Here is a 27,630-nt window from a genome sequence, read left to right as displayed (position 1 = left end):
CTGTTCTCCCTTGCAAAGCTTAACCTGGGACGCCATCTAGATCCTTGCGACCATTCATGAGGACTGACTGAGCACGTCAGTCCTTCCAGAGACTTAGGGTGTTCATCCTGCCCAATTCAGAAGGCTCTGATACATCTTCCAATTTAATAACATTTCCTGCCCAGTCAGCTTGAGTGTGCAATAAAGTATGATGATGAATCGTGCCAATAAGTTCTGCCTTTTTATGTTACCCTCTGTCTCACCGCCACAAATCTACTTAAGAACTGAATTACTGCTTGACAGTTTTAGTTAAAGTAAACTCAGTCTGTGAAATGGAAAATGTGCAAAGCTGAACATCAGGGAGCTATCCAGAAAGTAAGGAATAAAAGGAATAAACGTTTTCCTACTGACTGATATTAGAAGACCACTGTCACACAATAGCCATAGTAAAAAACCCTTACATTTTTAAAGTTGGTTTATAAATAGAAGGCATCTGCACTAGCGATGCAAAATAATTGATACATGCTGAAGTTTCACATTCAGCAACATGTGCCAGTGGGTTTTTTTATTTATTACTTTGCTCCATAGTATCATCATTTGTTATATGTTCCTTCAGACTGCCACAGAATTGTCCTTAAAAGAAATAACTTGTCATGTAAGTAAATTCTGAGCTAATGGGAGCTTCATTAGGAAATAATTTGTCATGAAAGTAAAATCTGAGCTAATGGGAGCTTCATTAGCCTGCCTTCTAGTTTTGTGGAACCAATGCACATCATAGATACACATTTTTACACACTATAGCAGCTTTAGATGCTAAAGAAGAATTGTCAGAAGTCGGATTTTTATAGAGCAAGTCTTAGTCTAACAGCATCATGGATCATAGTAAAGCTGAAAAGGTACCCTTTGATAAGGTTAAGTTTCCTGGGGTCTTGTAGTTGTCAGATAGGAATAAAAACAAGACAAATAAGAAAAATCAAGAAAAAAGCAAACTCTTGCCCTTCCTCGGTAAACAGTCCTTACTGTCTTGTGTGATTTTTCGCCTCGAACATCCGTTTTTTCCCTTCCACATCAAAATTGCACTGCTTGAGACAGATAAGTCAGAGCATTACTGCTATGTACCTTCACAGGAGTGAGGGCACTGCAGCCCGTACGTGCCTTGGTGCCATGGTCCTGTGTGCCTAACAGCCAGGAGGGAAAAGAGCATTGAATCCTATACAGCTTAGTCTGATGGTCACGTGAAATACATGAAAGAGCAGACTATAAGACACACACAAGTGGAGGCAGTGATAATTCATCCATATGGCATCTTCAGTGAAAGCAAGCATTAATACATTAATGCAAGATTAGTCAGAAAATAGTAGATTTGAATACATCTAGTCAGGGCACTACAGAACCCAATAGCAACTGAATTGTTCATAACCAAAATTTTACCTCTCCCAAAGCCTGAGACATTCTATTTCCAATATTTTTTACTATGAAATACTGTTGGTTTAAAGATACTCATGCATTTTCCACCAGAAAAAAACCTTGGTAAAGTCTTGGTAAAAAACTTGGTCCAACCAAGCTGGACCAACTTTTTTTGATCAACATTTCTTGATAGAGCTCACCAGCCAAGACAATGACAACCATAAAAGTTAAATGCAAAATTCCAATTGGCTCTTCTATTTTCTCGTGTCAATGCTAGATAAAATGTAAATGAAAGCTGTAATGCTTCTTCATTGATTACACAGAGGATCTAACTCAGAATCACCCAAGGACTCACAGGATTCATGCTATGTGTATGCTGTCATTAGTACACATTAACAATACAATTGGCAATGTATCTCTGAATAACCTTCAAATCCATTAACTAGAAACCACTTAATGGTCCACTCCTGGCACTTATGCTTAGGATTAAACAGACAGAAACCTCATGGAGTTCAGTAAGAAAAAGCACAACACTATGAGAGCAGATAGCCCCCATGCAGCAATACGGGCTGGTAACCACCTAGCAGAGCAGCATGAGAAGCCAGTGAAGAGTGCTGCAATTGCCAGGTATGTAAGGTAACAATGTGTGCTTATGACAGCTAATGCAGCTCTATAATGTGGTATGCTATGGCTGTGTCCTGCAGATAAAAAAATTTCTTACAGTCCTATGCTCAGCACTGGTGAGTGCAGGGCAGTAATAAATATACTGGTTTAGGCATGACCTCCCCATCCACAAGCTCAAGAGGGATACTGAGAAACTAGAGAGGACTGTTAGGCAGCTGCTAAGATGGTCAGGGGCCCAGATGAACTAGAGGAGCTGTGGGACCTGAGGTCATTTGGAGCTGAGGCTGGGGGATGTTCTAGCTGCAAACTACAGTTACTTGAAAGACAGTTAGAAAAACATTGGAGCCAAACACTCAATCTCTTCTCAGTATTGCTACAGTACAGCAGGAGGAACAAGTTTCACCTTGGGAGGATCAGGTTGGAGATGAGGAACAGCTTTTCCACAATGCAGTGCTGCAGGAAAGGGGCTGCCTCTGAGGGCTGTGGGAGCTTCCTTCATAGGGGCTCTCAAGACCTGGCTGGACAGAGCCTGACCTGGTGTCAGTGGTAGTCCCCCTTCAAGCACAAGGTTGAACTACCTGACCTCCAAAAAACCCACACTCTAATCAACATTTGTGTGATTTTGTAAAAGGAATTTTTCACCAGTTACCTCTTCCATAAATATTCAACTAGAAACATAGTGAGCAATGACATAACTAGAACCAACATACAAGCTAACTACTTTGGCATTGCTGCTAATGTTCATTCTCTGAACAATTTCTCTTTTTATATAGCACATAAGCCGTGTCGAGAATCAAATTATGCTTTCCTAGTGAGACCTCTTAATGCCATCTGGAGAAATGGATTTTTTTTTACAACTATGCAAACCCCCAGTTTGAACATGTCATTTATGTCAATGAATTTTTTTAATGTATATTGCTGCCCCAGTTTTGTCAAATTAAAAAAATGTGTTTATTGTGCAACTTCTTAAAAGACACATCTGATACAATCCCAATTTTATTTTTCCCTTGCAAATTGGTAAATTATATTATTTCCATATTATGTTGCATGAGGGAAAATCCCTAGCTGCTTTTAGTTGGTAACCTACATGCTACATTTCTACACAAATCGAGGCTGCAATAGGTGAAAGTATTAACTCTGAACATTGAAATGTGTGATTGAGTAACAGGCTCACTGTTACAAAGGATCTATAGCGTGATTCAACTGTGTTTGTAAATGTAGGAAGATACTTCAATGTATGAAAACCCAAAAAAATAAACAACCAAAAACCAAACAATGCCCCCTAACAAATTAATGGCATTTTTAGTCCTTATTGCAATGTGATGTGCATTAAATCATCCAAAGGTATAGCTGCAGTCATTTCAGCAACTGATAGACCAGCTATATATTTTTAACATCTTTATATGTGTTACATACACAAATAAAATAACCTCTACCTGCTTGTTTTGTAATTAATGTGTAGTGTGCAGTTATATCCAAAAGGGTGAAGAAAATGGGTTTTCTACAAAGTTCTTCTTCTTTCTTCCCCTTTGGCCATGTAAAATACCAGCAATTCACAAATGGGAGAGTGTATGGATAGGCAAACATGGAAAGCTGATAGGAAGGTTAAGGAGTTGGGTTAGTGAGCATATTTCTAGCTAGTATCTTTGGTCTAAAGTTTGCTACTGTATCTGTGCTATGTACATACACTCACTTGCTTAATAGACATTGAGCTCATTAGTTCTGCATGTGTGGAACAAAGCCAGATTGAAACTAATGATCATATGAAGATCTTTCCGGTACAGGTATGAATTTCATACATCTGTGGAGAAACCTACTGAAACAGGCAATCTCAGCTCTGTGCAAATAAGATCACAGTAGCATCTGCTATGCAACTCATTCTAGGAAGGGGATGGTTTACATAGTTCATTCCAGGGAAGGAGTACTGGAAATATCAGAGTGGAAAGCTTTGGGCCGTAGGACTCTTCAACGTCCTCATCACATGGCGCTGAATCTCAGATGAGGCAGTGAGGGGTGGTTTCTGCACAAACAAGCTAGTGTAGAATATATCCAAATGAGAGTTGAATTCACAGCATGAGTTCATCTACGTTGTATTTAGGGTACTGAAAAGCAGATTAGAGTCACAGAGTGGATTCCAGCACTTATACGAGACAACGCTCCCAGAAATGCAAAAGCCAGGAAGAGCTCAAACTGTAGACTGTAGACATGAAGTGCTATCAATCACAGGTGAGAGCTGCTTGCTACAGCTCGATGTAGGCAACTGAGAGTGCAGTTCTTCCACCACCCGAAATGCCAGGTGATAGAGAACAATGCACCCCAGACAGAAAGGAAGGCCTTCAGGTTTAGAAGTGTCAAATGTCCAAGACATTGATAATCCTGCGAGATAATCTGCAAATTCACAGGCTTTTCTCCCTATTCTATAAACCCACAGGTATCACTGCCACTTCAGCCTTCCTCCATCAAAAATTGAAACCTCACAACTCTTTCCATGGTGTGAGAATAGACCCAAAGGACCATTCCAAGCAATCTGTTGCTTGACTTACTTTTATTGAAGGTGGCTATCAGGCAAAAATAAATCCCTATTTCTATATTGCAAGAGTCCAGTAAATTAAATCTCAATGGAAAAAAAAAAAACCCAAACCCCAAACCTATAAATCAGTAATATACACAAAGTTCATCTGTCCAAATCTAGATACAAATATTGTAGACACTGTCACTCAGTTAGCAATCTAAATTCCCTTTGCAGCTGATGGAGAGGCACAGACACTTCTGGAACAGAATTGATCTTACCATAAAGTAGACATCTGAAATTGGAGTCACATAAACCATACTCTAAAAGAGTTCATTTATTTTTCGGCATCTATAAAGGGAGTCTAAAGCGAGTCTAGTCCAGCCATAAGCATTTACAATTATGGAAGATGAATTCCACCCATGTTATCTCTTAAACAGCAGAAACAGGAATGCTGCACCAAGGGATGCAGAACAATAATAGCATAAGAAAGACATGTAAGCAATACTGCAGATACAAGGAACAGAGCTGGATGTGGGGATTTCCCTGTTCTTGCTAGGGCTAAAGGAAAATACCATCACAAATATGTCTACAGTACCTGCTGTATTATATTGTACACATTGTGCACCTGCAGTACCACAGTGCAGGCTGCTTGCAGTAGCACAACTACAAGAAGCCTTTTTGCTCTGGTAGCATGGAGCTGTGTGTAGGATAACTCACTCTACTGTGCAGGGAGCTCTGGGCTAGTGGATTTGGACTATTTCTCCAGTTCAAGCCATCTGAAGAAAATCAGCTCAAATATTTCTAAATTTCACCACAACATGCAGCACTTTCATACCCAAAGGTACCTGTATAAAGAAATATATAGCACAGTGGTCTCAAAAAGTCATATTCAATTCTCTGTAACACAGCAACCAAGTGTCCCAACACATTTTCCAGTTAGGTTGTAAATGACCTGTAGACTTTCTAGACAGGGTGAGGGTCAAAAGACAATAATACGTAGGAGAACAAGATGACATGGAACAGGAACTAATATTCTGGAGAAAATGCACAACCTCATGCATTTGGTGTAACCTACTGGACTTGCAATGAGCTCTTCTACATGAGAAACACTCAAGTAAGGTGAGGTACTGCGTGTCATAGAGCACACCTAAGTACGTATCAGACCTCAGGGGAGCAAATCCAGTTTCTGTCATTTTTCTACAGTCATTTTGGAGGTCCATCATCAATCATTTAATATTTTGGTCTGCTAAATGCTGTCATAACTGTTTTTCCTTCCATCAAGACTACCTTGAGCCATCCAGTCATACTGAAGTGTTCCTGCCAAATATCTGCTTGTGTTAAAATAACTGCTGAGAAAATAGACACAGTATTTTAAATATTTCACTGAAGTTTTGTTTGTGTATCACACAAACACTAGCAGAATTGAGAACCTTGTGTGTGGTTATGCAGCTGGATCCCTCTTTGTCATTCACTTATGCCATTGAGATGTTGCTTTTTTGAGTAGTTACTGGAATGAGGGGAAAGACCTTATTGCCACAACATACTGACATACTGTTCCCATGTATTACTGTCCCTGTGTGGTTAAATCACAAATCCCTGCATACAGTCTCCCCTCCTATAGAATAACAAACCATCACACTTTCCAGGAACATATTCTCAATGGATAACAGGGTATGCCTGTGTGTTGTGAATACAAGTGTGAAAAACACTTGCCAATGAAGTATGGAGGCAAAGTGATCAGCATGCACAGCCACAGAACATGCAGATTCTCACATTCATATGGTCTAGTGTGAGAGGTAAGCTATCCTCTTTTTTTGACTTGCATTGTATCCTGTACTTGGCCAAATGAAGAATAACTCAGAGCTGAGAGAGCCACATGAATGTGAATCATAGCTGGAATAGTTTTTCATACTTCTCTCACACACCATCCAACAGTCTTTCGACAGAGACTGGCCTCCATTCACAAACAGGGCTGTGGCCATTGTTAACGGCATAACAGGGAGTAGTGCTGCACTTCTGTCTGGCCATAATTGCTACAGAAATTGTATGAGAGAGACAATGGATGTTGCTGCTTAAATGCTGGTTCAGTGTGACTCACTAGTGGCAATTTGCTACTTTATTTTATCCCACTAAAGCTCACCTGCCAAAAGGGTGCCCACTCTGTGCCTGTTCTCCAGCTCCAGTGTAACTGTTCCCCCTTCCAACTGCAGCAGGGCTGTTTTCTACTTTTTTTTTCCCTCCTCTTCATAATGTGGGGAGACCACAGCACTTAATTTGACAGTCCTCTGGAGTAAACAGATTAAGAACTACGTTCCTCTTTTTGGAAAAGAGTAAAATTCCTTGTTTAAGTAGTGATTCTTGAGGATTAATAAAAATATTTTTTCATGCATTTCCCTGGAGGGAGTGAATCCCTCTTCTTGTCAATATTTGCACATTCTCTACGCAAAATTAACCTGATAGGCAAAGGTGAGAGAGTGTAAGTATTTGTTTCTGCCAGCTGACAGGTGGGTAGCAGCATCAATGGTATGTTTCTTGCCTGAGTCAACAGAGATACCCAGGGCTCTTACTCTTCTGCTTTAGGTTCTTCAAGCCAAACTTGAGCCACATAGTTGGAGCCATATGGAGAATTTTCACTGTTGTTCTTCAGTTCATACATGTTAATGGCTAAGTAAATATAAATCCAACACTTCTAGTAATATAAAAATTCATTTGAAAAGAATATACTCAAAGACATTGTGGTTACTTTCCACACAAACCCTACAAAAATTCTAAGTACTTCAGCACTTAGGAACATTTTGCAGAACAACACATGTGCATTTGAGTGAGAAAGTACCTGGAAGTCAAGTGTTGTAACCATGTTGAGCACTTCTCCATTTTATTTGATAATTTCAGATTTGTTAGTCCATAGTGTAATTTCATTCTTCTGTTAAATTTTGGTCCAATTTTTCTGATGAAGTGCCATACTGAAAGGTGGGTTTCCTTCCTATTGTAACGTCTTTGTTCTGAAGCTAGGGGGTTTTTAAATAATGCATTAAGATTAAAAAATTATTCTACTTCTGTATTTAATCCCACAGAACATTGAAATTATTGAAGTATTTTGCATATTAATAAGTATTAAAGGGTTTTATTTAATCCTACATACATTATTATATATTTAGTCATACACTTTATAATCATGTTGATATAAACAAAAAAAGAACAATATATGTAACAAAGATGCATATTACACCTACTAGCACATCACAGCTAATGATATAGCAATATTACATATATTGTTTATTGGTAAGTCTCAACAGGTTTTTGTTCATTTTAAACATTTGATTTTTTCACTAATACTTACAAAACAGGCATGTGCTTCAGTATTTCCAGAACAAGAAGTGTTTGCAGAAGGATTTATCTGATACTTTAACCTATCTCTACAATAAAAACTCTCCTACCCAGGGTGGGATCGATCTCAGTTTCAGTTGGCTAAATCTAATCTAGACATCTAACTTCCTTCATAATTGATGAAAGTAAGTAAGAATAAACCTCTTTTAGATGTTTTACTCTTTTGCTCAGGCATAGCATACAAATCCTTTGCTCACAAACGAGCATTCTGTGCTAACGTGGGCCTTGCCTCTACTGCCTCCAGATGAGTACAGGTCTCCAGTAGGACCTGTGTCATATCTGGCAAACCCAAGAAAATCCTGGATAATCCAGGGAGTCTCAAATGGCATTAGATATGTATATATGAGCAACTGAATCAAGCCCTAGATGTTCATGTAGGAAGGAGATGCCCTAGAAATATCTTCTTTCACCTCATATAAATGGAATCAACACAACTAGATCTAGATTCAGTACCCAGAGAACCCGTGTCGATGACAGACCTGACATAGGATGTAAGGGATGCTTGTGTCTACTGAAGTGAAAACTGCAACGAGCCATGTTTTTCTGTGGTATTTCCTGTACCTCAGGAAAGATCTGTTTTGGGCATCTGACAGCAAAAGGAGATAGTGATTTGGGCACAGAAAAGGGTTCCAGTTGCAGTGTTCCAGTTTCAGAGAGTGGCCTTTGTTCTTGAAGAACAGAGTTTAAGGTACAGGCTTTACTTGTAGACTAGCTGATGCTATCATGAAGACTAGCTCACGTGCAAATACCTTTCCTATTTATCGTATTAAGACCCTCTCACCCAAGTCACTGTGTGAATAGTACTTCCAGAACCAAGCTTTTAGACCTGTCTATTATTCAATTATTTCTAGAATTGGGACCATCAGGTTGCAGACTTGCGTATTTAGAAAACTTCTTTAGCCCTTCATGTGCGAAATTAAAATAATGCCATTTCCTTAACTCAGAAGCACTGTGAGAAACAGCACAACAAAAAGTGTGAGGAAATATGGTAATAAGGCTCTTCTAAGTAGCACAGATGAAATCTGCTTTTGTTCCTTCTGGGTGCTAAAGAAGTTGATACCATCACACCATGTTTCTTTCATCACATTAAACACAGACTGGAAAAAAAAAAAAAGAAAAAAAGAGGGTGAAATCTTAAAAAAGAAGTTAAATCCAGCATTGTTTCTTTAGGCCTAAACAATCTGTGAATATAATAACATTTATTTGCCAAAAAAGCCATTTATATGGGGGAACTGGTAGACACTTATTTAGACTGGTGCTGCGTGGGTTTTGCTCTGTCATTCATTTAAACACAAATGTCCTATGCTGTATGGTGTGAATATGAATAAATGCACTGTAAGTACCCTGAGACACGCTTCAAATAATCTCACAACACATGCATTTCTTCGTCTGAAGCGCTTGGGTACCATGGAAATCAATACTAAAGAAACAGCTATAAAAAATATTAGGCAAGCTGAATTCTGAACCTTCATTGTGATGTAAATTTGAGTAACATTGTAAGTAGTTGTTCTGCAAAATGTCAGCCTTAGTGTATCAAAACTGTTTATTAATGAGCAGTCTTTTATTTATGCATTTCCTCTTTAATACTTCATCTTTAATTGCCTGTAGTGCTGTTGCAAGGTTTCTGGTTGATGGCTCAGGGATTGAAATTACCTGCTTACCTACTGAATGTGGTCAAAAGGCTAATGAAATCTTTGGAAATCTTAGCTGGGAAGCAATAGGTAGAGAAGCTATAGCCATGTTACATGTGCCAGAGGATAGGCTTTATTGGAAGAAGTCACAGGACAGAGATAGATCTGCTTGATCATGACTAAATGTACTGCAACCAATGTCACCCTCATCTATTTCAGAAGCCAGCATGATCCATCTTAAAGTTATGTATTTTCCCCTTTATACTGTTGGAAGATGGTTTCAGGATAACACTAATTGGATATTTTCATCTAGTACTCACTCTAAATTCAGTGAAGACCACTCAAACATTTGGTCTGAAAATTCTGTATGAAATTCTATTATTCACAATTCAAGGCAATACATAAGCATTGGTGAAGAAAAGAAAAAAAATACGAGATTGGCCAAACGATTGAGATATGCTTTAGAGTGCCAAGGTGGGATCAACTGCAAAAAAAATCCTATCAATAAAAAGGTATTTGAGCAGACAACCAAACCCAGACATTCATTTTGCCAGCTTTTCTATTTCTTTTGCCAATTCTCTTCACAGTCTATTACAGAGGTTAGCAAAACTACCTTGTGTTACATGCTTTGTAATGCTAACTGAAGTAAGCTTTGCTGTTAACCTTAAACATGGTCATTTGAACTATTGTTCTATCCTAAATTTTTTGCAAATTGAAAGTAATTCAAAAGAAGGTGCCCTATTTTTTTCTTTTTAGAAGATTTCATAAGGCTTATTATTCTGAAGTTTGGAAAATCAAATTCTCCCTCAAGAGCCTGAATTCTATCTTTTTATTCATCCTTCTTTTTGGTACATGCAGCTTCTGCAACTGTGTCTTTAATTATCATAAAATTATAGAACCTTAGAATGGTTTGGGTTGGAAGGGACCTTAAAGATCATCTAGTTATGATCCCACTGCCATGGGCAGGGGCATCTTCCATTAGACCAGGTTGCTCAAAGCTCCGTCCAATGTGGCCTTGAAATCTGCCAGGGACGGAGCAGTCGCAACTTCTCTGGGCAACCTGTTCCAGTGCGGAGTAGAGGGGGAGAATCTCCTCTCTTGTCCTGCTGGCCACTCTTCTTTGGACAGGGTTGGTTTTCTGGGCTTCAAACACTCACTAATGGTTCATATTGAGCTTCTCGTCCAGCAATGCCCCCAGGTCCTTCTCCTCAGGGCTGCTCCCAAACCATTCTTCACTCAGCCTTTAGCTGTGCCTGGGATTGCCCCAACCCAGGTGCAGAACCTTGCACTTGGCCTTGTTGAACTTCATGATGTCTGCACAGGGGTACCTCTCAAGCCTCTAAAATTCCCTCTCACTGGTATCCCCTCTAGTGTGTCAACTGCACCACACAGCTTCATGTCATCATCTAACCTGCGGAGTGTGCACTCAATCCCTCTGTCCATATTGCTGACAAAAATGTCAAACAGCACTGGTCGTGGTAGCAACCCCTGAGGAACGCCACTTGCCACTGGTCTCTACTCAGACATCAAGCCACTGACCACAACTCTTTCAGTGCAACCATCCAGCCACTGAGTAATCCTTTATCTGGCTCGGTCTTTCCTTTTTTCTGCCTCCCTTGCAGACTCAGTCTATTTTCTCTCCAAACTTCTGGGCATTTGTTGACAATCCTTTTTAAATGGCCACAATCTAAGAGGAACTATTCTGAAATGCAATTCAGTTGATTGTTAATAGTAATCATCAGAATACTTTGTAATTATTCCTGTGAGAATACTTGTATAAATTACATGAAAGGATGATTGCAGAGGAAAATAATGGCTGTCTTGAGCACCTGTTATTTATCTGGAAAGCATTTTTTAATAAAAGAGAAGTTTCTGGCATACATTACGTAAATGTTTCATTGTTTCAAGTCCTTGTTCTTAGCTTCTCTCCTATCCAATTTTCTAAAATACTTGCCTTTGGTTTTGAGTTCCACTACATCTAGAAATGAAGAACTCTAGCAATTGGTGACAACCAGTGCTACTGGAGAAGACATGACCATGTGATCTGGGAAATTGCCATATGCATACTATTTGGCTGGACTCTTGTTATACATGAAAAAGAAATTAATTTGTCTTTCATTATGACGTATGAACAAATATTTCCACAGAATCCCCTAGCATTGACATGAATGTTGGGTAGATAAATGATTTGATGAGCGATTACAGAAAGTTTTTGATATTTTTTAATTACACAGCTGTTGTGGTTTAACCTCAGTCAACAACTAAGTATCATGCAGCTGCAATCTCACTCCTCGCCCAAGGCCTGGTGGGGTAGGGAGAAGACTCAAAAAAAGGTAAAACCCATAGGTTTGAGATAAGAACAGTTTAATAGCTGAAATAAACTAAAATATAATAATAATAATAACAACAACAAAATACTAAATAAAAAACAAAGCACTGTACCTGCTACAAAGAAGAAAATTAACTCTATCCCAGCTGAAACCAAGACATAACTTAAGGCTGGAAAATGAAAGCCTGTTTTGTCCTCTTGCATCATGACCTAATAATACTTTCTTTTTCATGGAAGTTCTAGAACAATTATATAATCTTAGTGGGACTCCTACATAGCCTCTTATCTCTGTTCTATTCTCAATAAGGGGTAAGGTTTTTAACAATATGCCATGAAGAAAATTTCATACCTGCAGTGAACACTAGGAGAATGGATGGTCTGGGATAAATCGAGAAATGAATTATTTTGGTGCCTCCAAGTCAAAAAAGAGCAGCCTAGGAAGGAAGTTTCTCACCTGCTCTTCAACTGGGTTAAATAGTCTGGGCTTTTTGGGCTGCTTGAATTAATGAAAGACTTGTTAGCATGTGATGAGCATTTTCAAAAAGTCAGGAAAGCTGAGCTCTCCAGATCTACTGTCCTGCAGGTCCCAAATTGCTTTGAGACTTTACTCCTTTGTATGTTAAAAGGCAGTAAAAAGAAGCTAGCATGTCATGTCTATTCCTTTATGGTACCCATGCTACCTGACAAATGCCTTTGACTTGCTGTGACACCTGAAGTAGAATGGAGATTTACAATGAGTGATAACAAATGATATGGATTATTTCTGTGTTCATCCAGTTTCATTTAAAGAACATTAAAGGAAATCCTAACACTAACATCTTAGCTTGGGTGCACACTGCTTTCCTGGCCTATTTGAAAACATCAGCCTCAGTGTACTTGCATGTAATCAGCACATGCCCTTCCTTCACTCACCATGACAATGCTGCCATATAACTGAGCTATAGTTCCAGTTCATTGTTGCCATCTATAGGTGATTTTGCTTTCTTATCCTTTTTCTCCTGTCTTTTGAGACAGGAAGAAAAGAAATTCTGACCTGAGATGTGAAAGACCCACAGAGAAAAAAAAAGCTGAAAAAAATCATAGGATCATAGAATCACAGAATGGTTTGGGTTGGAAAGGACCTTAAGATCATCTAGTTCCAACCCCCCTGCCACGGACAGGGACACCACACACTAAACCATGTCACCCAAGGCTCTGTCCAGCCTGGCCTTGAATACTGCCAGGGATGGAGCATTCACAACTTCCTTGGACAACCTGTTCCAGTGCCTCACCACCCTCACAGTAAAGAACTTCTTCCTTATATCTAAACTTCCCTTGTTTAAGCTTAAACCCATTCCGCCTTGTCTTATCACTGCAGTCCCTAATGAAGAGTCCCTCTCCAGCATTCTTGTAGGCCCTCTTCAGATACTGAAGGGCTGCTATGAGGTCTCCACGCAGCCTTCTCTTCTCTAGGCTGAACAGCCCCAGCTTTCTCAGCCTGTCTTATGTGCGTGTAAAAGTTGAAGATGAATAATCATTTAATCTATTTTGGACTTCTCCACTGATTGCGAATAAATTATCAGTTAATAAGTTAAGCCAGTAGGAAGTCCTCTGCAATGTTCTGTATTATTTTTCTATCTCGTTCTCTTTGGCTTAAAGGAAGCTTATCAATGGATCTCCCATTCTGGACAGAGATATGTTTATTTCTGTCAAGCTTTAGCAGCTCTTTCTTCTATAACTGATTACATTCAGGTATTTACTGGGGTTCAACTAGACTTTATAAGGGAAATTTAATATTTATCCTGATATTAAAGAATCGGCTTATATTCACCATTCTCACCCTGCATACTGCTATTGCTGAGAAAATCAGGTTTACTTCTGCCAGCAAATAACTCAGTCAGTGTTTCCCAGGGCTAAATATGGTGCTCAGCAGAGCTTGACATATCCTTAAAGCATGAGGATTTCCTTGGTATAGAGAAAGCTCCTTCAGTTTCTTTTCCTTAAGGGCTCACTGTAAGCTGAATGAAGAGGTGTGTGTGTTTGTGTGCATGTGCCTGGGGCTGGGGTCCTCAGGAAAATGGGACCTTGCTCTAGTCCAGTGTAATTCCTTTGAGGCCTGCAAGACTCCAGCTAAGCACTAGTAAGTCCTGTGGTTTTGGATAAATGGTATCCCGGGGGGGGGTATGATAAGCTTTGCAAGTAAATATATAATTGAAGTGAAAAATTAAACCCTGGTTTTGTATAACCTTCTACCTGTCAGGTTTATCAAGTCAACTTCTTTCTTATGGAGAAAGAAAAATCTGACACATGCTGCCTGGGCCATTTTTGCCTAATCATGCCTCTCAGGTGGCAAATTATCAAGGGACACTGGGTGGGGTGTGAAATTTAAGTTCTTGCAGACATCATTTGCAATGAATATGCTGCAGCAGAAGGTCAGAAGAGTGGAAGGGCAATTTGATTTTGGCCTTTCTGGTGGATGCTGTAGCAGCTGTGGCTGTTGGGAAATAAGGCACACAGCTAGGGAATGGGAGCCAGCAGGCAGGTCTGAGAAAGTAAGGAAAACAGGGCAGAAAAAAATTTAGGCAAGGATGAACAGGTGAAAGGACTGGTGAGAGGGTATATATGACTGTGTGAAAGAGAAGGATCCAACCAGGAGAGAAAAAAGCCCTTCAGAACAGTCCTGGAACCAGAAATACATGGGTGTCAACCATTCTCTGCTCTCAAATGGTCACATCCTCTGTGACCTGCCAGAGGCAGCACCTTGGTAGTCATTAGTGAGGGAGGCAATGAGAGTGGACAATCAGAGTCAAACAGTTGGTGTTAGGACCCTCACGTCTACTTTAGACATGCTTCAGGGATTTTTTCACTACAGACTAGCTGTAAGTCATGGACTGAGTGCCATGAGTGGCTGCAGTGTGTTATGCATGGTCACGGAGCACACCATGCTGTTTAGTCTGATAAAACAGAAACCTCATTCATGCTTTCTGACACCACTCCACAATGCAAACCAAAGTACAAGAGATGGGGGTGTCCAGGAGACTAATTAAAAAACCCACCTGTACCCAACAGTGGATGCCTTAGGAACAGTGTAGGAGCCACCCTATTGTTTTCTCTTCTATGAATTTACCAGCTGGTTTTGGAATCCACATAAGCTTTTAATATTTTCGGCCAAGGTTTTTTGTGAGTCAGATACACAAAGAATGAAGAAGCACCTTTCTTTGTGTGCTTTGAATCTGCAACATATTTCTTGCATTATAATTATTACAGTTTTTATGTATCCTGTCCTGGTACCTGTACCTGGTACCTAAACCTCTACCAGCTCCTTATTCATTCATCTTTAAGCAGGGCAGATATCTATTACTAAAGAGAGATGGCCTTAAATCCTTCATCTCAGTTTTTATGTGTTCTAAGATTAGAGGCTTGATTTGTCAGTGTTAAAGTTTCTTTTAATCATTTATTGATATAATTATTATTTGTATTGCATGAGCCTGTACAACACTGAATTATATCAGAGTTAGAGCACTTAATTCCTCTAGGCCTGAGGAGTGCGTAGAACCGTACAACCCTAGCTCTGAAATACTCACTCTCTAAAAAGGCCAAGCAGAGAAGCGAAGAAAGGAAGCACTGGTTATTTCCAGAATGGGTAGAAAATTGATGTGCACACAATTTGCCCACGGTCATGTGGAGAGAAGCAGAGCCCGGAGCGCAGCTTCACCTGCCAGGTTAGTATATGGCCTGACTTGAGTTACCTTTCTCACAGAGGTAGTGCTGGTAAATCATGTGTAGAGCAGAAATAAATATAGTAAGTACCCTTAGAAACTAAATAAGGTGGGGGGTTTTTTTGGGGTTTTTTTTTTTGACAGGGAGTTATTCAAAGATAATTCACATGAACACTGGTTTTCTAGATCAATGGTTCGCCTCCTCCAGTTTTATTGACTTTTCCCAACAGATGTATCATACGTGGCTTCCAATGCCTGTACAAATAGTCACCCCATTTACAAAAAACATTTCAATTTATCTTCAAAAGATGTGTGAATGGAACATTTTCTCTGAATCTGAAGAGTCAGTAGTTTTTCTTGAGCCGTATGTTTCAAAACAAGTTTAATATTTAATTAGTACTTTAATGTTTAGGGTTTTTAACTGTTAAGGATAAATTTCCAAAATAGTTAGGTCACTCATAGGCGGGGGAAAAAATCCCTACTAGTATAACGCCTGGCCATCCCTACAGTCCTGACTGCCTAGGGATAAGGAAGGATTTTCAGCTGCTTACGCATGTGGCTGCACAGCTGTTTCCTTTTCAGAAGCATCTTATTAATTTAGGTATGTCAAACCTACCTCTCTGCCCAGGACCACTCATAGAGCAAACCAGAGCTGCAAGGCAGAGTGAGAACTGCTCACAACTGCTAGTTCTCTTAACCAAAATGCAGTTGAGTATAACTCAGGATGCACTTAGCAAGTGCATTAGCATCTTATCAGTAAAGACAAATGTGACTGCAAATTTAGTTTGTTAAGAGGTATGCTGTGAAGGATCCTATGACAGTGAGTGCAATATCCTCTCCAAACCAACATACTGGAGTGACTTAAATGCAGATATCAGTGGATTGTCTGGAATATGACTAGAATAGGACAGACATCAGAAGCTGGTCACAGAAGTCTGTCATGAATAGAGATCCCTCCCTGCCAAGTCTCTTGCAGAACCGACCTTTCCCTACCCTTAAACAAGGATTAAACTCCCATCAGAAAGAGAGGAAAACTCTTATTTAAATGAGTGAACTATGCCAACATTGTTTTTTCCACAGGGAGAGAAATAGTGTATTTAAGCTCCCCAAAGTGCAGGACTATTATATTCTAACTTTGTTTATGAGCTTTTGGAAAAGGTGCATAGCTGAATGAAAGAATTTATTCATGGCATTTATGTATGCACGGTAGTAAAGTCAAGGTCAGTTTGCAAGAAATTGCTGGAAAACCTTGACACCAAGTACCTGGGAGGTGAGAGGAGGGAAGGCAGAGAAATTTGAACCTGGCAAATTCACAATAATGTAGAAGAAGAAAATGAATCCAGGCTTCACATACAAACTAATGTACTCAGAGTAGATCATAACACTGTAGAGAATTATCATAGAATCATAGAATAGTTAGTGTTGGAAAGGACCTTAAGATCATCTAGTTCCAACCCCCTTGCCATAGGCAGAGACACCTCGCACTAAGCCATGTCGCCCAAGGCTCTGTCCAACCTGGCCTTGAACACTGCCAGGGATGGAGCATTCACAAGTGCCTTGGTCATGAATTATCCAGTTCAACAGAACTGTTATCATCTGAGTCTGTGGCTAATTATCCTCTTAAGTTTTTTATACTTGTCTTATGAATATGTCCACTTTTAGCTCCAGGTCATCAGACATTTTTCTTCCTTTGCCTCTGTTGCCAAATATTTCTTTCCCACATTGTTAGCTATATGAGCAGTGACCAAATAGCCACTTTGCCAGTCCCCTGCTGAGGCAAGGACAGGCCCTATGTGCAGCAGCCGGGGGCTCCTGTCTGCCCCTCCCACTACTCAGTGCCCCTTGTGGACTCCCTCCAATGGCCCCTTCACCTGGCCACAGGGACGTGAGTCACCCAAGAAGGAGTAAGAAGCCACCTAAGCAGGAGCAGAGAGGAGATGCAGGAGGAGGTGCAATTGTAAAGGGATCCACGCTGCATTTTTTATAAGGGCATGTAGTGATAGGACAAGGGGGAATGGCTTTAAACCGACAGAGGGGAGGTTTAGATAGTAAATCATAGATTTACTATAAGGGTGGTGAGACACTGGCACAGGTTGCCCAGAGAAGCTGTGGCTTCCTCATCCCTGGCAGTGTTCAAGGCCAGGTTGGAAAGGGCCTTGAGCAACCTGGTTTAGTGGAAGGTGTCTTTGCCCATGTTAAGGGGCTTGTAACTAGCTGATCTTTAAGGTCCCTTCAACTCTAACCTATGATTCTATGATTATATGATCTTATAATATTGCTCTCCTCCTTGTCCTACCAAAAAATCTATTAAAAAAGAGTAAAACAGAGATGGAATATATATTCTTCTAACTGCAATATGACTATACAGTCTCTCTCTGTAAAAGAATTAAGTATTAATGCAGTGTTAATGCAACTATCAGATAGCCATTACCTCTAGCGTCAATTAGAAAGCATTTATAATTTTCTATTGTTAATTAATACATGAAGTCACAGATTTCCCTCTCTCAGTTATAATATCTAAAGTTTGAGCTTCTGTTATTTTTCCAGTGGTTAAGCTCACTTGTCCTTGTATTATTTTTTTAACTTAGTAGGAGTACAGTGACATGCAGAAGAAGCACATAGGAGCACCAAGAAATCTTTGTCAAGGGAGGGCTTTTGCACTTTGGGTGTCTTTTCTTCTCTGCTGTGCAGTGTGTCCATCTGAACACAAAGGGTTGCCTCTCACCTTCCTTGCAAACATTTCCGGCAGTGTCTTACAACACATAGGTAGGCAAAAGCTCAAGCCATCAAGATGTCAAAGCGGCCAGTGAACTCAGCTCAGTGGTTTCAAAAGAGAGGTGCAGGCAAGGATTTAACCAATGTGCAGACAGCTGACTCCCAAGTGGATATATGAACTTTTGTTCAAGGTCTCAGCCAAAAGACTGAGCTCCAGAAAGAGCAGATCAAATGCATCTCAGCCATTCAATATGAGGATATTTCAGACCGTCTTTTTGAGATAGATGCCTGTTCCACACTGTGCCCTCGATGGGAAATGTCTGTCGTCTTGCTTTAGGCTCCAATTTTTATCCTGAGTGCCAACTGCTCTGAAGTATTGCAGCATGTAACTCCCAAGCACTTAGATTGCCTTCCAGGCAATTTTATGAGACAGGAAGACCCAGGCTCATAAAAATAAGTGTAGTCATCACTATTGTCAGTGAATCTTTGTTATTAGAGACCCTGCTTCCAAAACACATTTTTACATGCATAAGTTGTTTCTTTTCCTGCATCTGTTGGTGCTTGCTGTAGTTTTGACATCAGGCTTGGGCTAACTGCGGATGTCCACAGTAACAATCTCTTCTGAGATAGTCAAATTCAGGTCTCTCTATTGTCAGTGTTATGAAAAAAGCCCTGCTGGGGCATGATTTATCTTTCTTATTTACAGGGCTACTTTGGAAGGAAATCAATAGCAGTCCAGAAACACCCATGTCTTTCCATTGCCTGTAACAGGAAGCTAGCTGCCTACCTTAGGTGGAAACACACACATTAGATCAGATGAATCCACTTCATCGATATGGTCCTGCTTACTTTGCACAGGCATGAGCACCACTCTGTCAGATACTTTACACATTTAGACTTAGGAAACAAAATATTAACAATTGTTTGTTCTTCCTAAGAGCATGTGCACTTACGGTTTGCTCACATGGCTCCGTATGACTGAGTTATACCACTCTGTGTAGGTGATGACATTTTCAGCGGCAGGAGAACATCCATATCAGATGAGAAATTATATGTTGCTAATCTGTAATAACTCAAGACTTGTGATTGTGTGAACTTACCCTTTATTAAATAGAACTTGCAGAACTGCTATAACAACGCCATATGTTGATCTACTGAAATTAGGACTTGCATTTTATTTCTGCTGTTTTCTTTCTCCCTGCAACAGCATAGCCAATGTTTTCTTCCTTGTTAGAGTGTATTGGATTTATTATTTTATCAGAGGCTGATTTTTAACCTCTTTTCTTTTTCTCAAATTGTAATCTTTATGCTGACCACAGTAGAATTTTTATGAGCAAGCCCTACTCCGTATGTATAGGTTCCAGAATGCTAGAACATTGTGTTTGGCCTGAATAATTTTGTGAATTAAAAATATACCACTCACTTTCAGAATGGAGAGTTCTTTCAAAAAAAAAAAAAAAAAAGAAAAGAACATGTGGAAAAAGAAGGTATGTGCATGTTTCAGGAGGAAGCTTTTCAGTGTGTTTGGGAAAAATATGCAGCTTCTGTGTCAAACTTCTGGTTAAGGCATAGTGGTTAGGCATTCTAGATACGTAAGAAACTTTGAATTATTTTTTCAAAATGCAGTTCCCTTCTTCCAAACTTGAGTGTCTGTCTGTCATTTCTGTTACATGTAAAATGAATATTCCACTTTGAAAATAGCACTTATGACAGCACATGGAATTTTGGGTGCAGTCATCTCAATTTCTGATTGCATTTACAAAATACGGCAATACTATGCTGTATTTGCTGACATTTCCTTTTTGTAACATAGAATAATGGAAATAGTCTTTTAATGACATGGTAATTAACTCTCCCCTGTAGCTGGTTAACTGGAATCGGCTACATTTCTCAGGATTTTCTGGTCTAAGTCTGAAGTATTTAGTTTTTAAAAACAGTAATACATGTCCCTTTTTGCTACACAGAGTCAGATTCTTCTAAGCAAGAAGTTATGACAAATTAACGAAGAAATAATAATTTCTTTCTAGACATAAAGAGGAAGAACTCTTTCCCAACATCTCCAGTAAACTGGTGAGTTTTTCTAGTGTTTTGTAAACAATAGTGTTTGCAATCTTGGAGTGCTAGCCATGCAACAGGGTTGTATGAGTAGATGTACTGGGGAGACAAGTTGTTTTTTCTCTTGTGCAGAAATTGCAAAGCCAAGATATGTTCTAGAAAGTAGTTACTTTAAACTTTTATACTTTCAGAACTGTAGGCTGCTCTAAGTCTCTATTACCAAGCATCTGGTCATTTAGATATATTTGATGTGAGTGTCCAATTGATTAAGTATATACACCTGCTAAGAAAATATATCTTCAGTGTGGCATATAATTAAGATAATGCATAACCTTAGAAAGACACTAGCCCAGGATTTTTGTAATCACAAACCATTTTCTGATATCGACTTAGACCCATTTGTTTTAATCACTACTTCGTTCTCTCTAGCAGATCCTGTCATTGTGTATTTATATAGTAGGAAGCACTGTCTTGCCTCTCATCTCCACTGAGAATATTTAATAATCATATTTAACTTCAGCCATATAAAAGATAGTTGTCCACTTGTTCTAGTTGTTCAGAGTCTTTCTGCAGTCAGTGGAGAAAGCTGATGCCTGCAGGGCGAAGTCTCTTTAGATGCCTACTTCAGTTTATGAGGAATTGCTTTCTGAAGGTGTCTCTGACCATGGAAGGAGCCAAAGACTGAAACTTTGTGGGAGGCACCCTGTCCACTGAATTCCACAGGGATTTTATGGGTAATATAGCCCACTCTTAGGAGCTCACTACAAATTCAGAGCAAAGCTTATTGGTGATTGAGAGCAAAGTCAGACACAGAATATTTTTTCACCAACTAAAATCGCTTTCTTGATTTCCTGGTTATGTCTATGCTGCAGCTGCAGAAGCAGGCAGTCAGGACTCCAGGACCACCCACTTCAGTAAGTACCACTTCTATGCACAGCATCCAATTTAACTTTGCAAAAAAAAGCAAAGGTCAGGAGTGAAATATTCTACAATCCTATGTTAAAGTGAATGTAAATAGTCTTTACTTGAGATACTGTGTAGCAGGATGAGTTGACACAAACTTGGAGCTGCCTGGGTTGACTGGTCCAGGCTGGATCAGAGTGCCTGGGGTCTCTTGGTTGAATTAGGTCTGAAGCCTGGCTAAAGTCTTCTTTGGGGTTTGCTGTTAGCTATGTAGCTAGTGGGTAGTCAGATCCAGAAAATGTGCATGCTCACAGCTCTTCAACACTGTGTCCGCATTTCATTTGTATCTCTCTGATCTCTCTCTTATTGTGGTCCTCTGCTTTATAAGTAGTCACCAACACTGTGGGACTGTCATATGCATTAAGCTATTTGTAGAAATATGTGGGTATGAAGCTTCATGCAATTACAATGCAGGCCTTCAGGAAAGTTTCCAACCAAATTTCTGAACTTTCCCCCTTCCTCTAGAAGTCAGTTTTCAAACAATTAAGATACTTTTGGTTTTCACTACAGCAAGACCAACGCTGTTCACATCCAATGATTAATCTGATGTTCTGAATTTCTAGTTAATTTCTTTGTTTTACTGCACTTGGAAAGGCAGCAAAAAGCAGAGTTGGAGCTAAACTTAGGGGGATACTTGTTTCTTTCCACCTGTCCACTGTCAGCCCCACAGTCTCAATGAGTCCCAGGGGTCTTCTCATTACCTGAAGTCCAGAGCAATTGCTCTTGCTGCTGTTCCCCAGAAAAGCACACCAAAGAGAGCTCAGGTTGCACTACTGATGGACATTAATTCCCCACTTAAGGTTTCTGTTGCCACTTGAGGAAAGTTTTGTAATTTTTTAACAGTAGTTGGCATGAGGAACAATTTCCATCTGTAGTGATGGCTGAACTCAAAGAGTGATGTTTGCCAGTGTGTGATTGAAAACGCACAAAGCTGAAGAGAAGAAGATGAAGATGAATGGAGGTGAAGCAGGAAAAGCAGCTACCGAGGTTAAAAGAGGCATTACCAGACTCAGAGAAAGAACTGGAAAATTTTTAAAACTTGACAAGAACGAAGAACCTGTAGTCACTGTGGACTTCTTAATCCTTTCAACTTAAGCAGAATCTGCAGGAGCCTTGCTGTATAGTAGGTACCTGAAAGCCCAACGATATCTGGTGAAATCTTGTTTATGAGGACTACAAATCACTGCTTTGTTCTGCACAGTAGTGTATGCATCCAGTGGAGATTTTCTATTAGAGGACAGACTGTCTTTGTCTTGGCTGCTGACTGCTCAACTGCTCACTACACAGATTTATCACTTTGGCAACAGTGTGCATGCTGAAGAGTTATCCAAGCATTGGTTATGTGCCCACAGTTCCTATTTTCCCTTCCCTCATTTCATTTACAAGAACCAGTTGAAACAACTTAGCTCAGCTGGATAATGGTGATTTTTTCTGTCTTTTGGTGTGATGTATGGCCCTGGTCTCTTTCTACAAGCTTCCACAACAACAACTGGCAGTGCCCCAAATGCTATTTTGTATTTAGCCCTTCAGGTCTAGGGATCTATTTTGCCCCCCTAAAAACTTTCATAGCAGTGAGCTGAAGTCCATGAGCCGTGGTTCGGTTATCAGTAGCTTGGCTCCCTCCCAGGCAAGGTGTACAATATGAAGGGAAAGAGTGCTGCATAAAGAATATATGGGCCTTTGTGATCTACATAAATTTTAAAAATCATACAGGTCTCTACTTATTGTTAGACTAGTTTGCAGTGTTCTTTGATTAAAGAATTATTGTAGTTAAGGCAATCACAATAGGAAGACAATTTTCTTATATTGCAGATGTGCTTTTTTGATTAGATGGAAACCTTCTTAGATACTCTGAAAAGCTTCAAACCAATTAGAGTGTATGTATTTTGTAAGTTGTATTTTTTCCTAATGATTTTCTTACCTTTGCATATGTCTGAATTAATATAACGTACTTTTGCATGTTATATACCTGAAGTGCCCCAGAATGTGGTACTTCATCTTCTACCTTACAAGGCAGAATTCAAAATCAAAGAGAATTTGTCATCCTGGTCCTAAGCTTTCACATTTCAAGCAGACTGTTACCTGGGCTTCCAACTAGAGTTGAATATTTTTTCTTCCCTCAGAGTTCAGAATCTGGAGTTAAATAAACTATGAGTTTCATAGGCTAGAAGTCCTTGAGGATTTCACTAAGAGTTAGTTTATATTTATGTTATGTTATGCTACGCTACACTATGCTATGCACCCCGTGAAAGGGACCTATGCTGGAGCAGACCATGAAGAACTGCAACCCATGGGAAGGACTCACATTGCAGAAGTTCGTGGAGGCTTGTCTCCCATTGGAAAGACCACATGCTGGAGCAGGGGAAGAGTGTGAGGAGTCCTCCCCCTGAAGAGGAAGAAGCAGCAGAGACAACGTGTGAACTGACCAAAACCCCCATTCCCTGTCCTCCTGAGCTGCTGAGCAGGGAGAGGCAGAGAAATTGGGAGGGAAGTCAAGCCTGGGACGAGGGGAGAGGTAGGGGAAGGTGTTTTGAGATTTATTTTTATTTCTCATTGTCCTGTTCTGATTCTATTGGTAATAAATTAAATTAATTTATCCAAGTCGAGTTTGTTTTGCCCGTGACAGTAATTGGTGAGTGATCTCTCCCTGCCTTTAACTTATCTTGCAAGTCTTTCATTCTATTTTCTCTCTCCTGTCCAGTTGAGGAGGGGGAGTGATATACCAGCTTTGATGGGCACCTGGCATTCAGCCAGGGACAACCCACCACAATCTCTCAAATACTATATTTCATTATTCCAGACAGCTTGCATAATAAGAGGGAAATGCTAGTTTTATCCTAGCAGGTGAAATTCTGAAGGGAAATAGGAGTGGGGAAGTGGGGATACTTTGGCTGGGAATCAGCTGAGGTGGGTATCTGCATCTGAGCTGGTCACCCTAAGATCCCAGATGAGAAAAGGAGGAAAGCCTGTAACGCTCAAGGGTGAACCTTTAAAGTCAAGTATGTGTTTTTATGTCTGCTGTGAGGATTTATGCCCCTATACAATGCTGATTAGTCTCAATTGCATATCAGAGGATCCCAGATGAAGAGATTTATGATGGATATATGCCACTAAGTGTGATGAACCCTACAGTATGTTGGTGACATATAGGTCAAACATCAATGAGCTGTAACTCTGAGAAGGTTTTCATGTTCAGTTCTCCTGTGGGAAGACATATCCTTACCCACCAATTTTGGATACAATTGGTTTTAAAAACCATGTATGCCAAGGTAATTGCTACAAAAGCTAATTGTCTTTGCCATTCTTATTCCTTAAATTTTAGTCGGTTTTTAATTTTTAATGCAAATGAGTCTCAGGTATAAGCTTAGAAGCAGTATGAGCAATGTCCTTGAAACAGGCTACTGTGAATCAGTAGCAACCAACACTCCACCGTATTCTGCATATTTGTCTTTGCTGACTTACTGTGTGAGTAATAATCTGCTGAGCACTAGAAAAATCTGTGACTCTCTGCTAAGACAGAAATATGGATTCCCTCCTTTCATATTGAGCAATATGAAGGAGGACAAAAATTTGATTAATTTTAATTTGGACTGGTTTATGTTGTTATTGCATATTTAGACTTTTCTCGTCTTTTTGGAGTGAAAAAGAAATTTCACAGGTCAACCAAAGATGAAATGTTAATTCTTTTCTCCTTTCAAAGTTACTTTATTTCTCCCTTCCCTTAGCCTTATATAAACTTTTATTGGAAAAATATTGCTACTGCCCTTTTGGACTTCTGAAAAAGAAAATTTCAAGTCAGTGTCATAATGGTTCAAGAATATCTTATTTCCCAAAATCTCACCCAGTCCTTTGAGCTGGCAAACAGTAAGAAGCTACATTTAGAGAGCCAAGCCTTCACATTTGGGCATCATGATCTGAAAAGTAGCTTCACATTCACAAGCTCATTTCCTGAACCAACATTACATCTGTCTGTCTCATGGCAATGTGCTTAGCAAACCTGCATCCATGGGTGAGCTTTTCGCTCATGGATGAATGTCAAATAGGGTGGGAAATAATCTCTATCTAGCCATGCAACTGTCTTGTTGTTCTAAGCTTTCAATCCAAGGGCTCTCTTTCTCCTAAATTATTCACTTGATTCATAAGAAAGACTCACAGATGAGATTGTGGATCTATGTGACTATGAATCAGCTGAAAGGGTTTCACTTTGTACTCCAGAAAACCTTGCCCAGTAGAAGTAAAAATATACAAGCCCAATGGAAATTGTAAAAACATGTAGAATTTAAAGTTTAAGATATGGCACAAACTTTTCAAAGCAAGTATGATTAACCACTGTGAGAAAACACTGAGAGAGGCAGCAACTTCTTCATCTTTTGAAGTCTTCACATCAAGGCTTGATGATATTTCTATTTAGCTAAACACAAGCTATTAATCTCACAACAGAGGGAAATGGACCAAGTGTGGTGCCTGTGTTATTCAGAAGTCAGAGTAGGTGATCTAATGATGCCTAGTCACCTTAACTATCTATAACTGACACTCAGCTCTAGCTGATTTGAAGCCATTGATACTGCCAATGTTCCAGAATTCCCCTAAACTACAAAGCGCATCATCCACACCATCTCTTATTCTTCGTTGCCTTTATGGAGGGAAAAAAGAAAATGTTCTTTACATCTCTGACAGAAAACAGCATTCTATTGGGCAAAGGAAATGGTTAGTAAGAACACCCATACACTGCTAAGTGCTCCTTTGATTCACAAAAAAACCCTGATTCTATATCCACTGAAACCTCTAAAGTAAGGTAAAAGACTTACAGAATTCTCGTCATGCATGTATAGCATAAGGTGTGTTACAACAAGAAAAAGTAAGCTCTTGGTACAGCTTAAAGAAGCAGTACATGGTCCCCCTCCTTCCACCAGCATGAATGCTCTCTACCTCAAAAGGTTTGTCTGGCAGCAAACCACAGATCCAAAGAGGAAAATTCCTCAGTGCACATCAGGAGAGACAGAGCAGTAAGTCCACTTGATCTACTTACCCTGTGAAATGCACAGCTGTGCCAAATTCCCTTCAGTAACCTGCCATCCCTGCAATAGGCTGCTTTATGCAGGTGCTGAAGGTATGGGATTCACAGCAACATAGGCCTTGTGCTAGTAAACACCTGTGTTATCTAAAAAGACTAATGCAAAGCATGATGTCCCCTGCAGTTAATCATAGAAACTTTACAAGACAAAATCCAGACTGAGAGCAGCCTATTGCCATGACTGGCGTATTTTCAGGATGCTGCAACACTCAACTGACTCTTGGAGTAGAATAATATGATTTTACTGTTTTGACACTGTGTCACTTGAAGCTAGTAGAAATATTTGAGTGATGTCACTGTGGTATGAGATCTACCTCCCATCCTCTTTTTTTTTTTTTTACCAACAGCAGAAATCTTGGAATTTTTTGTTTCCTCTTAGGAAGAGACAATTGAAGCATTTCTAAAATTATGTAACATTGTACAGCCTCACCTGCATATTGAGGAGACTGCATGAAGTGTTGAAGATTGTTTTTGATCTTAACATGGCCCACATGATCTTAAATAGCCTAAATTGATATTTTTATTTTCTTTAAATCCATGTTTTGCCTACCCTTTCGATGTTTCTTGACTAAATGATTAAGGTCAGCCACTTTTCAGCCCCAAAGGCTCAAAACAATTCTTTTGCTATTGTGCGGTTAATGTTGGTTGAAGTTTTTTTCAGGTCATTGAGTTAGTTTTTGTTTTTTGGCTTTTGTTGCACTGTTAACACTCCCCATGCCACAGCAGAATAGACAGGCTAAGTAAGCCCACGCACAAATCCATTCCATCTATGCAAGAGATAACAAAAAAAATGCTGACATCCTTTCTATTACTTTCTATCCAGAATAAATTTCTCCTAGCGGGTGTTGATTGCCAGAAATTTTAGCCTAGATTTAGAAATCTCAGTGAAGTCTGTCTTTCTGAAAGGTGATGCTCAGCACTTTCTTAGGATAAGGACTCTCGGATTCTCTCTTTTTTATTTTGAAACTGAAATTAACAGATTCATTGGGAAAAAATAGACCTCCTTTGGTTTTACTGAGATTTCTTCATTATTACTCCTCAAGCCTTCTGAAAAAGTAATGTAACCACAAGAGCTTGCCTTGGATTTTCACGCTATTGTATGCCTGCAGTAACCTACAATGCCTTTCCCAGTTTTGACGAGTAGTTAACAGCAAACACTACAGCAAGATTGATCACCAGCTGGTTGAGCTTTTGGACTGGCCTTAGCACTGCAAATTTAATTTTCCACATTAAAAGCAAGTTACTTCCTGACAGTT

The 27,630-nt window shown here is 39.6% G+C and overlaps 1 protein-coding gene across 2 annotated transcripts in view; it reads left to right on the top strand.

The window, feature by feature from the left end:
• The window catches only part of GABRG3 (gamma-aminobutyric acid type A receptor subunit gamma3), a 391,763-nt gene that overhangs the window by 325,610 nt on the left and 38,523 nt on the right, over positions 1-27,630 (top strand). The window contains exons 11-12 of one of the 2 annotated variants that reach the window (XR_003989999.1): positions 20,310-20,352; positions 21,210-21,251. Coding sequence is in view for 1 of the 2 variants with exons in the window: in XM_030476091.1 (XP_030331951.1) it covers positions 20,310-20,315 (6 nt within the window). In the remaining variant the exon portion in view is untranslated. Of the gene's footprint in view, positions 1-20,309; positions 20,353-21,209; positions 21,281-27,630 lie in introns of those variants that run through there. The other variant, XM_030476091.1, reaches the window with a different exon arrangement.

This window comes from Strigops habroptila, chromosome 2, assembly GCF_004027225.2.
Source record: "Strigops habroptila isolate Jane chromosome 2, bStrHab1.2.pri, whole genome shotgun sequence".
NCBI lineage: Eukaryota > Metazoa > Chordata > Aves > Psittaciformes > Psittacidae > Strigops > Strigops habroptila.
Note: the sequence above shows the minus strand (reverse complement) of the source record. Positions and strands in the feature narration are given on the sequence as shown.